This window comes from Paramacrobiotus metropolitanus, unplaced genomic scaffold, assembly GCF_019649055.1.
Source record: "Paramacrobiotus metropolitanus isolate TYO unplaced genomic scaffold, Prichtersi_v1.0 Parri_scaffold0000056, whole genome shotgun sequence".
Classification (NCBI taxonomy): domain Eukaryota; kingdom Metazoa; phylum Tardigrada; class Eutardigrada; order Parachela; family Macrobiotidae; genus Paramacrobiotus; species Paramacrobiotus metropolitanus.
In genome coordinates this window covers 205,186-217,829 of record NW_026570276.1, presented here as the reverse complement: position 1 = coordinate 217,829, position 12,644 = coordinate 205,186, and the positions used below count along the sequence as shown (strand labels likewise).

The following is a 12,644-nucleotide window of genomic DNA, read 5'->3' as shown; positions in this document are numbered from 1 at the left end:
ATTAAACTTTATTAAGTACCTTCAGTCTTCAGAGTATTAAATTTAATTGCATTAATTGTTTAATGATTTTTATTTCGTTTTCTTATTTTAATAGGTTAACTTTGCTTGCTTTAATATGTATTTAATTATTTTGATATTTTGTAGTGAAAATTCTTGCACGGTGTGAATGATTGATTAGTAAGAATTTTTCTAACCGGTGATTTGTTAAAACCGGGTAACTTTCTTTTCTTAATTAAATAAAATTTGTTTTCAGTGCTGATCAAACGGTCTTAAAATTATCAACTGAAAATATAATTGAAAACTTAATTTCTCTTTTCGATTTTAATAAATCTACTTTTTTCTGACAATTTGCACGTGGTAAACACGACATTCTTGTTGACGTATTTAATTCCAGAATTTCCAGTTATTCTCATTTTGCAAGCGGAACACAATGCCCACATTCAGATTCCCGCGTATAGAAATTCAAAATAAAACCAGCTGGTTTTTTTTCCTTATTCTCGCCAACAGGTTGCGTTACGCCAACTCCGATCGCGCTCTTTCGACGGTTGGCTGTCTGTCAAAGTAGCAATTATTGCAGCAGTGTTTTTCCTCAGCGAATTATTATCAAACACCCGACAGATGCAATGCTTCGCAAATGTACACACACCACAGCAAAGCTAACAGAATAATATATAGAAAATGTCCCAACGCGCTGAATGGAAGCAAGAAATCAAACAAGCTGCAGTCGAGTGTAACCACACGATTCTTTATACACTTTTACCGTATTATACACACATGCACACAGCAACGTATAATGGCACTTTGGAACTTATATAACGGTTGAAAATTGAAATCAATGAGCTAACCAATTTTCGCGCTATATTACACAACAAAACCACAGACCCAGTGTAGGAAACTTGTCACCACAATACATGTACACCGAAAGAAAATAAAAGCACCAAAAATAAAATCCCCACAGTAACCAACGCAAACGACGCAATTATAAAAACTGGCAGTTATTTAAATAAATTTTTTGTTTAAAAAAAAAACAGAGGAAAACAAATACCGACGAAATTCCCGCAAACACTACCGACTCGTATATAATATTTTAAAAAATAAAATTTGTCAAAATTTCTAATCTTTTTCTAAATGGAAATGAAAACGATCAGTATCAGAGGCGAAAAACAAGGGAAAAACAGGGAAAACGGAAAATAAAGCTATAATTTTTCCAGATTTTTCTTCCTTGCCGAGGATCGATCAGATCATGAAGACGCAGCGCATCCGGTGATTATCCCAGTACAGCGATATGTCCGCGGATTTCATATTTCCATTTTTTCGACGACACGCGAGATCAGCGGTATTTTTGTAGCATTTTTTCCCCGAGAACGACGTCCACACAGAAGAAAATAAACCCAAAGAACCGGTCACAATGAGGAGGAGAAAGGTCACGCGATAAGCGGGCGCATCAGGAGATAAACGAGATAAAATATGAAGAAAATTCATTCCACATTTTTCTGTCATTTTTTCCCCAAGAAGCACAGGTGCGGCGGTTACGTACACAATTCCACGCAATATGATGCCAATATCGACGTCAACGTCATGGCTATAAAGCGCAATAAATTTCAGAGAAGGTAAATTGATCCGCTTGATTGCAGGGGGGACATTAATGTAAACAACGGTAATTTCCTTCACGTACACCACCGACCTTCTTAGGCGGCTGACTGTTCTCCACCAGATTACTGCGCTGCAGGGCGTTCTTCCCCAGATGCAGCTTGACCGTCCGGCGCTCCTTCTCCTCATTCTGCCCCTGTTTCAGCATCTCCTCATTCATCCGGTTCAACACGGCCAGTTCGCGGCGCTCCGGAGCGGCGGACCCCGCCGGCAGGGCCTGGGCCCGCGCCGCCGCCCGCAGACGGCGTTTGCGCTTGTGCGACAGGGGGCGCTGGTACACCGGCGCCAGCCCGTCCTCGTCCACCGTCGCCCGCGGGGGGCTGGGGGTGCGGGTTACCCCGCCGGCCGCCGGGGCGGGCGGCTGCAGGGTCTCCTCCATGATTAATGGCGGGGCGGAGCGGTAGAGGGTCTGGTGGCGGGTGTGGGTGGCTGCAATCGGAGAGAGATACACTGACATGGAGGGATGCTCAATGAGTAAGTTCTCCAGGGGGTTAGTGTGGGGGGAGGGGGCGGAGCGGGTGAAGCAGGGCGGGGCGCCAGGTACCAGCTCTTCAGGCAGCTGGGCACACGCCCGTTACCGCCCGCCAACACCCGGCAACCCGGCCAGTTCTCCAGATTGTCCATCCCGGCCACTGTACGGCAAAGAAAAGCACACCGGTCACAACCACGCGGTTAGTTGCCCATTTACCCGGCTACAATAATTACGGTTTTCTCAACCATTTCAAAGTTGCAATAGAATTTAAATGATTGGGATTAAAATATTGTATTTAGTACCACTTATTTCAAATTATTTTTCTAAATTTTAAGTATGTAACTAGATTTTTTCAATTAAATTGCAAAACCAGTACATCATTACGAAATACGAGTACACACTATATGGAATCACATTTTGTGTATTTTCACTGCATATTATTGACCTGCGGCTGACTATGTCATTAAAACGCGGAATAAGTGACCGGAAGTACATGTGAATGTGAATCTCTGTTTCTAGTATCAATTACTATAAAATTATAATTTTTTGATAACATCATTTTTATTAGAAAATAAAGCGTTGTACGGTTAGTCACTTCGTTTGGACAAACGTAATAATTCTTTAATTAACAGGACTTACTGCCGGAAAATTTTGTTTATTACAGTCTGCTGCTCTGATTTTAATTCGTTTGCGCTGATCTTGAATTCATAATAAAAAATTAGTAAATTCGAAAATTTGTACGATATTTTCTGGAATGCTGGAAAGCTCTAAAATATTTTATTCTCTAAATTATTTCGGAATGCAGCAATTGTACCATAATATTATTTCCTGGTGCACAAACATGAAAGTTTTAATTTATCCAGTTTTCCTGTCTTTTCCGCTGACGCGCGGGAATTTACCACATGAAAAGAAGATAGAAATCAACAAATGCAAAATACAATGCAGCGTCGGTTACGTAATATGAAAAGTATTATTCTGATCAACTGGCTTAACAGGTAAATCCGAAGGGGCATTAATTTTCAAAATTAGAACCGGCAGCCAAAAACATGTTTGATATTGTCAAAAGAGTGATTAAGCGCTTGCCAAACAGGAAATATTGCCGCGGCAATGTGCCACTCAGGCCCAAAGTGATCGTGCCATTCAAGCAGCGCCATCCATCAAAAATCCTGATAATATTATTAAAATAGAACGCTTGAAGTTCAACGGTATAATGGATTTAACTTTAAAAAGACCCATTACCGGGCCGCACCTATCTGGTTTCCGGCAAGAAAAACACCGTACAAAATTGCAATTAAGCTGAGGAAAATAAAATCCACAAAAATAATTTATTCAAATATTGCTTTTTGTAAATTATTCTAATATTAAAACTTTCAGTAGATAAACAGAAATCCACAGAAAAATTAATTAGATAGGGTTAATTAATTCAAGCAAAGTCAACAGAATTTTGAAAATTTATCAAAAACGATACACACTTAAATATTTGTAAGAAAATATACAATTTATTTTTTCTCTGTGCCTGTGTCTTAATTTTACATTCTGCGTTACCAATTTTCTAGTATATGTAAGCCGCAACATGGTTGTGACTTGTGAGTAAGTTCATACAATGCTTGGTCATTTGATGAACAATAAATCTCCTTGCAAAAATTACACACTAAATTCATTTACAAAAACAAATGTTCTTGTCGTTAGCAATTTAACACACAATTTATCTACTTAACGCACAATAAAATTATAAATATCCCTGGGAAAATAAAATTATTGACAAAAAATCCTTGATCAAATTTTTTCGTAGACAATTTAACGCGCAATAACATTAAACAAAATTATTGGCAAAAAATCCATAATATAAATATTTGAACTGGTTTGTTAGCTATTTATTTCTATGGTAAAAATCCCGTGGCACGAGTACAGAAACCGGATGTCACCGGAACAGCCACCGCGTGCCCACGTGCCTGCCCACACAGCATTCACATTTCACATGCGTGTCCCCGTTCGCCCCAACCTCCACCTCGCTACTGCACAATCCTCACCTTCATCCTGCAGCTCCAGCTCATCCTCATCCACCTCCCGCTCGGGGATCTCCTCGTCCATCTTCCGGACAATCTGCCAGTCATCCTGATCCTCAATATCGTACACCCATTCGGTGTCTTCTTCATCCGCAGCCGCAGCGTCAGCTGTCGTCATGGGCACCTCCTGCGGGCGCGGGCTCAACGGCCGTTTCTCGTCACCATCCGCGGCCGTCTTGGTGCGCAGATAATCCAGCACGTTTCCCAACATGGAGGCCATCATGCGATTTAAAATTGTGTTTGCAATCAGGGGGAAAAAGAGGCGGTGTGATGTTGACAATAATATCAATTCTCAAGGCAAGGTCAGTGTAACAAAGAAAGGCGGCAGATGGGGCGAATGCAGCTGAATAACAAAGCTCTGCAAGAAAAGCAATCGGTCAGTCAACTCGATCATCACCGTACAGGGAAATGCGCTTATGCAGCGGAACCGATGAGTGCTGCGCTCATTGTGTGCTCAACGCTTTTTTACTCTACGCAATTATTGTCACGATTTCATCAGATTAATTTTTTGCTAATCACGGATGGCTCATCGTTTTTGTCTCCAAGCAAAATGTAGCTTCTAAAATGAATAACATGATGAGCACAAATCGAACTGTGACTTGGAAACCTACTAGCACGCGCGGAATTTCCTGTAAGTCAGTCTGATATACTGTCGCAGCCAAACAGGGTTGTCACCGTAGTTACCTGGTTTATTGATCAAATGATGAAATATACGGAAGAAATGTCAACGCCAGCAAGTAAAACTGCATAAAAACAAGCGGAAAAAACGGCCTATTTTGAAACGGGAAAAACTCTTCCCACACCCCACAGTAATGTAGGCCACGGCGTAAATGACGGGAAAACAGGATAATACGGCACGAATCCTGTGTATACAGCTCAAAATGCTGCGGCTATTGCTCTGCGTTCAGATAACCAGCGCAACATCGGCACCGCAGCTCAGGCCAAACCGAACAATACGGGCCGATCGATGGCGTGCCTTGTTATTAGGCTGGCACAGGCTGCAGCGTATTGAATGTATTGTAGCTGTGCCAGCATTAGCAGCATCTCGATCGATGAGCTCATCGACGCATCGTGAACAAAGCACATCCAGAGTGGCCATTAATTGTCAGCGAAAATTACAGATGATTCACGTGTGCCATTATTATTATTGCACCAAGCTGATAATAACCGGTTCGCTGAATCATAGGATGAGCGAAAATAAATTTTAATTACTGCATGTATACCGGCAAATCCGCTTCCGGTGGGGTAATAAATAACAAATTTCACTCCAGATTCCTTCCAAACAATTTATTCTGAATTATCAATAGCGTAATTAATTGTAATCTTTATGCAGTTATCAAAATACTGAATTTTATTTATTTATTGATCGTGTTATTAATTGTTTACTAAATCATTTCCATTTTTCTTAGCTTTATTAAAGTTAGACTGAATTAAAGGCTATAAAAATACGTCAATAATTTTTCAGTTTTATATTTTTCTATCGCCAGCCCTTGATAATTTATTTCGGTTAAAAAATGAAGCATTATTCTTTCTTGTATAGATATATTTGATAAATAATTACGAAATGGAGTTTGCAAACGTTGAAGTTTCGAAAGCGTGTACGTACTGTATGCTATGGCAACGCGGTATAAACCCGATGTCCGTTATGCATCACGATCTGCGATAAATTGCCCTTTATCAAAATGGACTTTGTACCAAAACATGGAAGTTGGACTCATTCGATGAACCTGCACGCGCTCATCCATTTTGCTCGATCACCATGGCATGAACTAGACGTTTTTTTCCTGTTTTTTCTAGAAGCAGTTTTTTGTCTCATTAAAGATCGATTTTATTTAATTTGGGTTTTATTTAGTTTTATTCTAACGAAAACTTTAATAAATTCTTGTAACTTATTTAAAAGCATGTTTTCGTTGGACCGCAATTTAAGAATAAATTTAACTTCTGATCACGTGACCTGATAAACTTAACACTGTGTTGACCACTGAATATAGATGTGAATCGAACTGAACCGCATCTGCTTACATAACGCCATGTTTTGGTTATCAACAAAATAAACTCTTTATTCAAACGACAATTACATCATTCTATTAGGAATGCACTGTCAACACTATTCCTGGTCACGAGCGAATTCAACCGCGAACGCAGTGTTTCCCCCGTTGTACGGGTTTTCCGCGAAGATCACCAGCCTGATAACATTCCATGAACAGCGCACACAATGACAATGTCATTGCGCGCGTTAACCGAATTTTAATTCAAAGCACTATGAATGACTCATCGCTCAGCCGACCACACGCGTCTTTGTTTCCTCTTTATCGTACAGTACACTGTACAGTTTTTAAGCTGACGTTCACGTAACCTGCGTCTTATCAGAATAATGACATGCAGAGTGTGATTTTCCCCATATTATTATCAACAAACATCCTGTGCTGCACATGACCAAAACCGCAGCCACTACGCGAAGTGTTGACGCTGGCCCGGTTTACAACCAAAACAACAACATGACCTTAACTCGTCGAAAATAATCAGCCGTTGTAGGTAGTACGGTTCCATTGAAATATTGGGTAATTTCTGCTAAACCGCGGAAAATGCGCACTGCGCAATATGCAGACCTGCGCGCATTCATACAGCACCATTCTGCTTTGTGTTGCATCGCCCATTCGGCCATTTGCCATTGAAACGCAAGCTCCGCCCCCGGCCTTAGTTCAATGATCAAAGCGTTCGCCTTTCTTTGCAAAGCTGCAACTTGCAGCTGCAAAAATTACAAGGAACAAAAACCACAACTTACAACGCACGAGTTTTTGCTACCTACAAATGTCTTCTCAGTAATAACATCTACGTTGCAAAGATTGCAAAAATATTAAGCAATAAATCAACATCATAAATAAATAATCCACACAGCAATCATTTAATTCAGTTTATTTTAAACATCAATATTCGCATTCCAGCAAGAAAATAATCATTTTTCGGTTACCGTGATGCTGGAAAATTTAAAAAAATAAATGAAGAACTTTGCTATTAACCAGCAATATTCCATTATCAAAAATTTATAAAATAATGCGTCATACAAAATTAATAACAGCGTCATGGAAAATACACCAGCGTTGTATGAGCCGTGCCTTGTATGGAAAGTAATGGCTGCACTTACCCGTTAAAATGTAAAAGCAAATAAATGGGCGAAATTAAACGGTGTGGGGCGAAGCAAAAAAATTCTGTCCAAGCATCCAGAAAGATATATCAATATAAATATAATGCCAGTGTGGGAGAAGAGTAGAGCAGGGCACCGAGGAAAAACTGTACAGCCTCGACCAGGGCAGAAAATTTTCTTTGGCTTGGGTTATACGTACAAAATATAGCAGTAGCAGCAAAAATATACACACATGCAGAATTTGAATACTGATCCAAAGCGTATTGAAAGGCAGTTTAATACACGCAGCACAAACTTCTGTACGTGGTTTATACGGGTTATATCGCAGCAAAGAAAGAAAACAGCTGATTTCTATATCCGATGAACGCCAGCGTTTATTATGATTTGTTGGCCTCGCTCTCTCTCGTTTCTCTCTGTCTCTCTCATGTGGAGCGCACATGATTCGCCCGCTCGTGCTATACAGGCGGCATGACGCATCCTGTCTAGCTACTGACAACAGGCGGCGCGGAGAACAAAGACCGCGCGCGCTGATTGGTTGGAGGGCGGAATGACGTGTAGAGATTCAAGACGTATTAATCCAGCGTATCAATCCTGCCATGCGGAAGTACGGAACGCACGTACACGATGGCGAACAGGATCGCCATGACATCCGCACTGTTATGATTTTATTTTCGTGTTGATTATAATTTCTAAGCTCTGGGCTTTCTTTTTGCCGTAAATAAACGCCGTAGTCTTTCCGACTCCGTTGCATTGGTAATCGCACATCAACATTTGTTCTGTTGAACGATAAATCAAGTGGCAAGTTGCGTGCGAGTTCAACGCCGCACGTGATGCGCGCCCACATACATATACAGAGGAAAACCGCTAAATTTAGTGCGGTGTTATTACAGCCGCATATTCGTGCCGGCCACGAACGACAATTATCACATCTTTCACAGTGAACAACATTAATTGGCATAGGGTGCGCTTTGACGCCAGCAGCAGCATCCATGTGACCTGAAATCTAAAAGCAACTGTTTCTTATCCTTGTCAAATGCGCCAAGGTCACACGACATTCGCGATAGTGCACGTGTACAGCCGGCGATTTTTAAGAATTAAGGAAGTTAAGATTGTACAGGAATGCTCAGGCGCGATGTTTTGTCGAGGACGGTAAAATTTTCTGCGCCGAATGCGGAATTTCAATTTAACGACCGCGGTATCGTTAACCTTGAACTGTTGTCCGGACCGCCAAGTTTAAAACTATAAACAAGTACAGCTGATTTGGCAAGCGCACTCGGAAAATGCCCTGGTCGGAGCGAAAATCTCAAGTACCGATTCATATACGTACAGTCATATGTACTGCTATCTTCATATTATGGTTAGTCATGGTGGCTAAATTTAAAATTTTATTTTTCTTTCTCACGGCCGGGGTTTCGATAATTTTTCTAACCGCAGTTTGTTTGGCGATAAATGCAGGAACCGGTCCATTTAAAGATACGTAGCATGGTCTCGCAGATACAGTTATGTGGTATACCATGGTATATAGATATCTCATAACCATATCTGCGAGACCATTATACACCTGCAGTCTCGAGACTGCGAGACTGCAGGTGTCGATCGATCGATCCCAGTGTACCGGCATTATGATCATAATGCCGGTACACTGGATCGATCTTAATAAGGATTATGGAAGAGAAAAATTATGGATACATACTGGGATGCACATATCAACATTTTTGGCTGTAAACTTGTACTACGATACGCATTTGTACTGTTTGCCCATCACTTCTGCAATACTGTAAAATTGATTATGTTAATAGCTGATGTCTGATGGTATACAATATTACTGTATAATATCGTCGATATTGTAATGATTTTATTCTTAAGCTCATAAATGCGATATTAAAAAGGAATAATATTAATAATAATAGATAGTCTATTATAATATTATTATGTAATCATTGTTAACCTAATTGTACGAAACTACTTTCAAAATTTGATCTATTATACGCATGAAGTCACGTACCGTTTATCCGAGCTACGTACAACATGTACTTTAACAAAGTTTAAAGCATAGGTGAGTAAAAAGAAGCAATGATCATGATGTTATATCAGTTGACTACATATACAGATATACGTATATGTATAGATATACGGACTTCGTTGGATCAGGAATTCTTTAAAATTATATCAACAAAAGGAATAAATGCACTGTAAGGCTTCAAGCAATATCTTAAACCCGTGATCGAAACTTGAAATTCGTAAATGCAAAATAATTGCTGCAATGCGTAATGCATCAATGGCATAAAACTTCGAACCTATGCTTCAGAATTATGAGTTTGATTACGTATTTTACGAATGCGAATTCAATTTTTTTACCAGTGATAAACGTATGTTTCAACGTATACTGCCTTGTAAATCTCGTATACACGAACAATTTTGTACTAAACTATACAATAAATAAATGTATCACTTATTTTTATAAGTATTTGTGGTGCATGGCTACGATCAGGTTTTCCAAACCTAAAATGTTAAAACGAGATTTTTCAACCAAATATTTGTCTGCAGTTTAACCTATTTTATGCATTACCGAATTAACTAACATTATTTTCAGCATCCGCAACACTCGTGCAGTCGGAATATGTACCGGTACGGAAGTGACATATTGTACATAAGTGTACGGTATGAGTCCATATGACGATGGGTCATTGTAACTTGTCAGGTCCTGAGAAGTAAAACATGACCGGAAACAAAACCCGCATTCTTCAACATTAAAATGCCTGTATTAATCGCAAGCTTCTTTATGCATGGATACTTAAGTACTGTACTCGTATCTTGTGAATGTTTCAACACGTGTACGGACGCAGTGTACAATTTTATGGCTCCGTAATTTGAACATAACTAGCAATAACTTTAACATCAAGAATCTATGATAAAAGGTCTGAATTTTAATCTAACTTGTAATAATAAGTACGGGAAGGAGCGGGTTACTATTTTTTTTCTGTGGAATTATCTACGCACCGATCATTGATTGCGATGCCTTATATATATCAATATACAGTATGTAGGCTAATGTAGCTAACATTAAATAACATTAGATAAATTAACAATCGTACATCGTACATCCAGTATGATTTATTTTTCTTTGCTGAATTTTCACAGAATTTTAGCAATTGTGCTCGATATCTGACAAAATGCATTGCTGCGCTGTGCAATGTGCACTGAAATTAATGCAGATACGGTAAGCGCATTGTGCAATAATATTCGACTTCCGATCACAAATTCACAATGCATAACTTCTCTAAATTCTTTCCCGCAGTCTCATGCACATATATAGATGACACAATCATTCCAATTTTTCATCACAATAGTGAAACACGAAAAGGGTAGTTCCAGTCGTATACTTCCGGTACTTGACGATTGTTGGGAAATTTCCATGTTAAACAAGGCTTCGATCGGCTTCAACCCAGTCCGCTGATGAAGCGGGCAATGAGCATCATCTGCATCATTTGCTGTAAATCAAACCCGCCGTCGTCAGGAGGCGGTGGAACAGTGGCCGGTGTGGTCGGCGGTGTGGGACCATCATCCGGGGACGGCGGCGGAGAGGCGGCGCCACCGGCGGCACCGGTCAGATGCGGCATCAGCAGGGACAGCATGAGCAGCGACATAATGTCGGCTTGGCGTTTGAATCGGGAATGTGCCGCATCTGGAGAATCTGTCAGATAAGGCCATTAGACAAGATAAGACCATTATAATTAAAAAAACCAATTAACGAAAATTTATAAAAATACAGTAATACTGTTTCGTTTTCAAACAATTTTTTTAAATCAGTTTCGAATTCTCCGAATAAACCTTCCAAATTTCTGATTAATTTGCTCACTTTATGTTTTGAATTTCTTATTCACTGAAAGGCATTCCATCGCAAACGTCGTGTATAAATATAAATATATAGGTGTATTAAAGATATGAGAGCTGTAATAATTATCAGCTGATTCGTACATTTGTTTTTCTGAAATTTCCTAATTTTTAAATAAATGGACAACTTCGCTGCTATTAAAGGTGAAAACTGTTTAATAAAATACCTTCGACAGCTGAAAGAATATTCGCGGCATGTTCGTCCCGAGACGAACAGGGAATACACCGGACGGACTCTGCGAGCACTGATAACAAGATCACAAGGGTGATGATCCTGGACGTTTTCGGCATCGTGTAAACGTCCGCTGCACCCCGATCGTTGACGGCGCAACAGGTGAATATTACCATAGAAATAAAATTAAAGAAATTCTCGACCGGTTGAAGACTGACGCAGATCAGATTGGCCTCCTTTCGCGTCAGCGGTATTACCAGGTGACTTGCTTACGGCTGGGTTCTTATCAAGTGTGGAACGTGCTTCTATGCAAATTTCGGTTTTGTCTTTCGTGAAATCGCAGACGCTAAGGCTGCGGTGTATGTTAATATTAATGATCTGCGATAGACAGGAAGATGCTACGTAAGAGTATAATACAGCTAGTCTTTCAGAATATTTACGTCTTAACCCTCCAGCGGGCGGTACCCGAAGGAGTGCGCGTTTTCTATTGAAAATCGGGATTTCCCAATGAAAAAATTCAATTAAGAATGGGAATTTTTTGCGAGCTTGTGCTGACCATAGGTCAGCGGTGGTGACTATGTCGTTTGCCAACGCCAATGCCCATGGACGGTCTACAGCATAAAAACGCCTAATTTTGTAATAATTAGTCTAATAGGGATAGAGTTAAAACAAAGGTTTCATTAAATAGCTCAAAAAAAGTACTTTAAAACAGGAGTATAGAAGTGGTCAACAATTTGACCACTGGTCAGTAAAATTTAAAACTGCTAAAAGCGTTTCCTTGCATTTTGACCACTACTACACATACAAAACAATATAGAAAACAAGCGATGCTGACAATATTCCTTTGCAAACTTTCATCACTCTCTCATACGGCACTTCAAGAAGCCTTTGTGCAATTTAACATTGCACTTGCTGCATTTTATTTTTTAAACACGCCGAGCCGCCTTTACACTGCGTGCACCATTCGGACTTGCACGTTTCCTGGTATAGCCGCAGTGGTGGGAATGGGGAAAGCGGCGGGTATAATCCAGCTGCAAAGGCGATTGGCGCCGAACCAAATATTAGTGGTCATTCGCACTTTTTCTAACACATTATCGGCCGGATGTAACCTACATAAAGCTATCGCAAAGGTCAACATCACTAAGGTGGTCATTACAGCTTGCAGTCGCCCGAGACTGGTCAAAACTGAAAATTCGCATGTTTCTTTAAATCTGCGCTGCTTCGCTTGCCCAAGCGGTATTCGGT

At 40.1% G+C, this 12,644-nt stretch overlaps 2 protein-coding genes across 4 annotated transcripts; both read right to left on the bottom strand.

The window, feature by feature from the left end:
• Positions 1 to 370: 370 nt before the first annotated feature.
• LOC129592814 (uncharacterized) lies at positions 371 to 7,727 on the bottom strand. 3 transcript variants are annotated; one of them, XM_055488938.1, is made up of 4 exons: positions 7,334 to 7,727; positions 4,153 to 4,546; positions 1,685 to 2,079; positions 371 to 1,582 (listed from the first exon to the last, which is right to left on the bottom strand). In XM_055488938.1, the coding sequence occupies exons 2-4, from the start codon at positions 4,409 to 4,411 to the stop codon at positions 1,577 to 1,579; spliced, it is 660 nt and encodes a 219-aa protein (XP_055344913.1). In that variant the 5' UTR covers positions 4,412 to 4,546; positions 7,334 to 7,727; the 3' UTR covers positions 371 to 1,576. The 3 variants fall into 3 exon arrangements, with proteins under 3 accessions (XP_055344913.1, XP_055344911.1, XP_055344912.1); XM_055488936.1 differs by having other exon boundaries at positions 371 to 2,079; XM_055488937.1 differs by lacking the exon at positions 7,334 to 7,727 and adding an exon at positions 4,873 to 5,140 and having other exon boundaries at positions 371 to 2,079.
• Positions 7,728 to 10,440: 2,713 nt separating this feature from the next.
• Positions 10,441 to 11,669, bottom strand: LOC129592841 (uncharacterized). The gene is made up of 2 exons (XM_055488969.1): positions 11,395 to 11,669; positions 10,441 to 11,027 (listed from the first exon to the last, which is right to left on the bottom strand). Exons 1-2 carry the CDS (start codon positions 11,573 to 11,575, stop codon positions 10,774 to 10,776), a joined length of 435 nt encoding a protein of 144 aa, XP_055344944.1. The 5' UTR covers positions 11,576 to 11,669; the 3' UTR covers positions 10,441 to 10,773.
• Between the last annotated feature and the right edge of the window lie 975 nt (positions 11,670 to 12,644).

Coding starts and splice junctions, on each gene's coding strand:
- LOC129592814 (XM_055488936.1), bottom strand. CDS start 4,411: ATGATGGCCTCCATGTTGGGAAACGTGCTGGATTATCTGCGCACCAAG. Junction 2,080..4,152: donor GCTGGAGCTGCAGGATGAAG/GTGAGGATTGTG, acceptor CTCCGATTGCAG/CCACCCACACCCGCCACCAG.
- LOC129592841 (XM_055488969.1), bottom strand. CDS start 11,575: ATGGTAATATTCACCTGTTGCGCCGTCAACGATCGGGGTGCAGCGGAC. Junction 11,028..11,394: donor TATTCTTTCAGCTGTCGAAG/GTATTTTATTAA, acceptor CTTATCTGACAG/ATTCTCCAGATGCGGCACAT.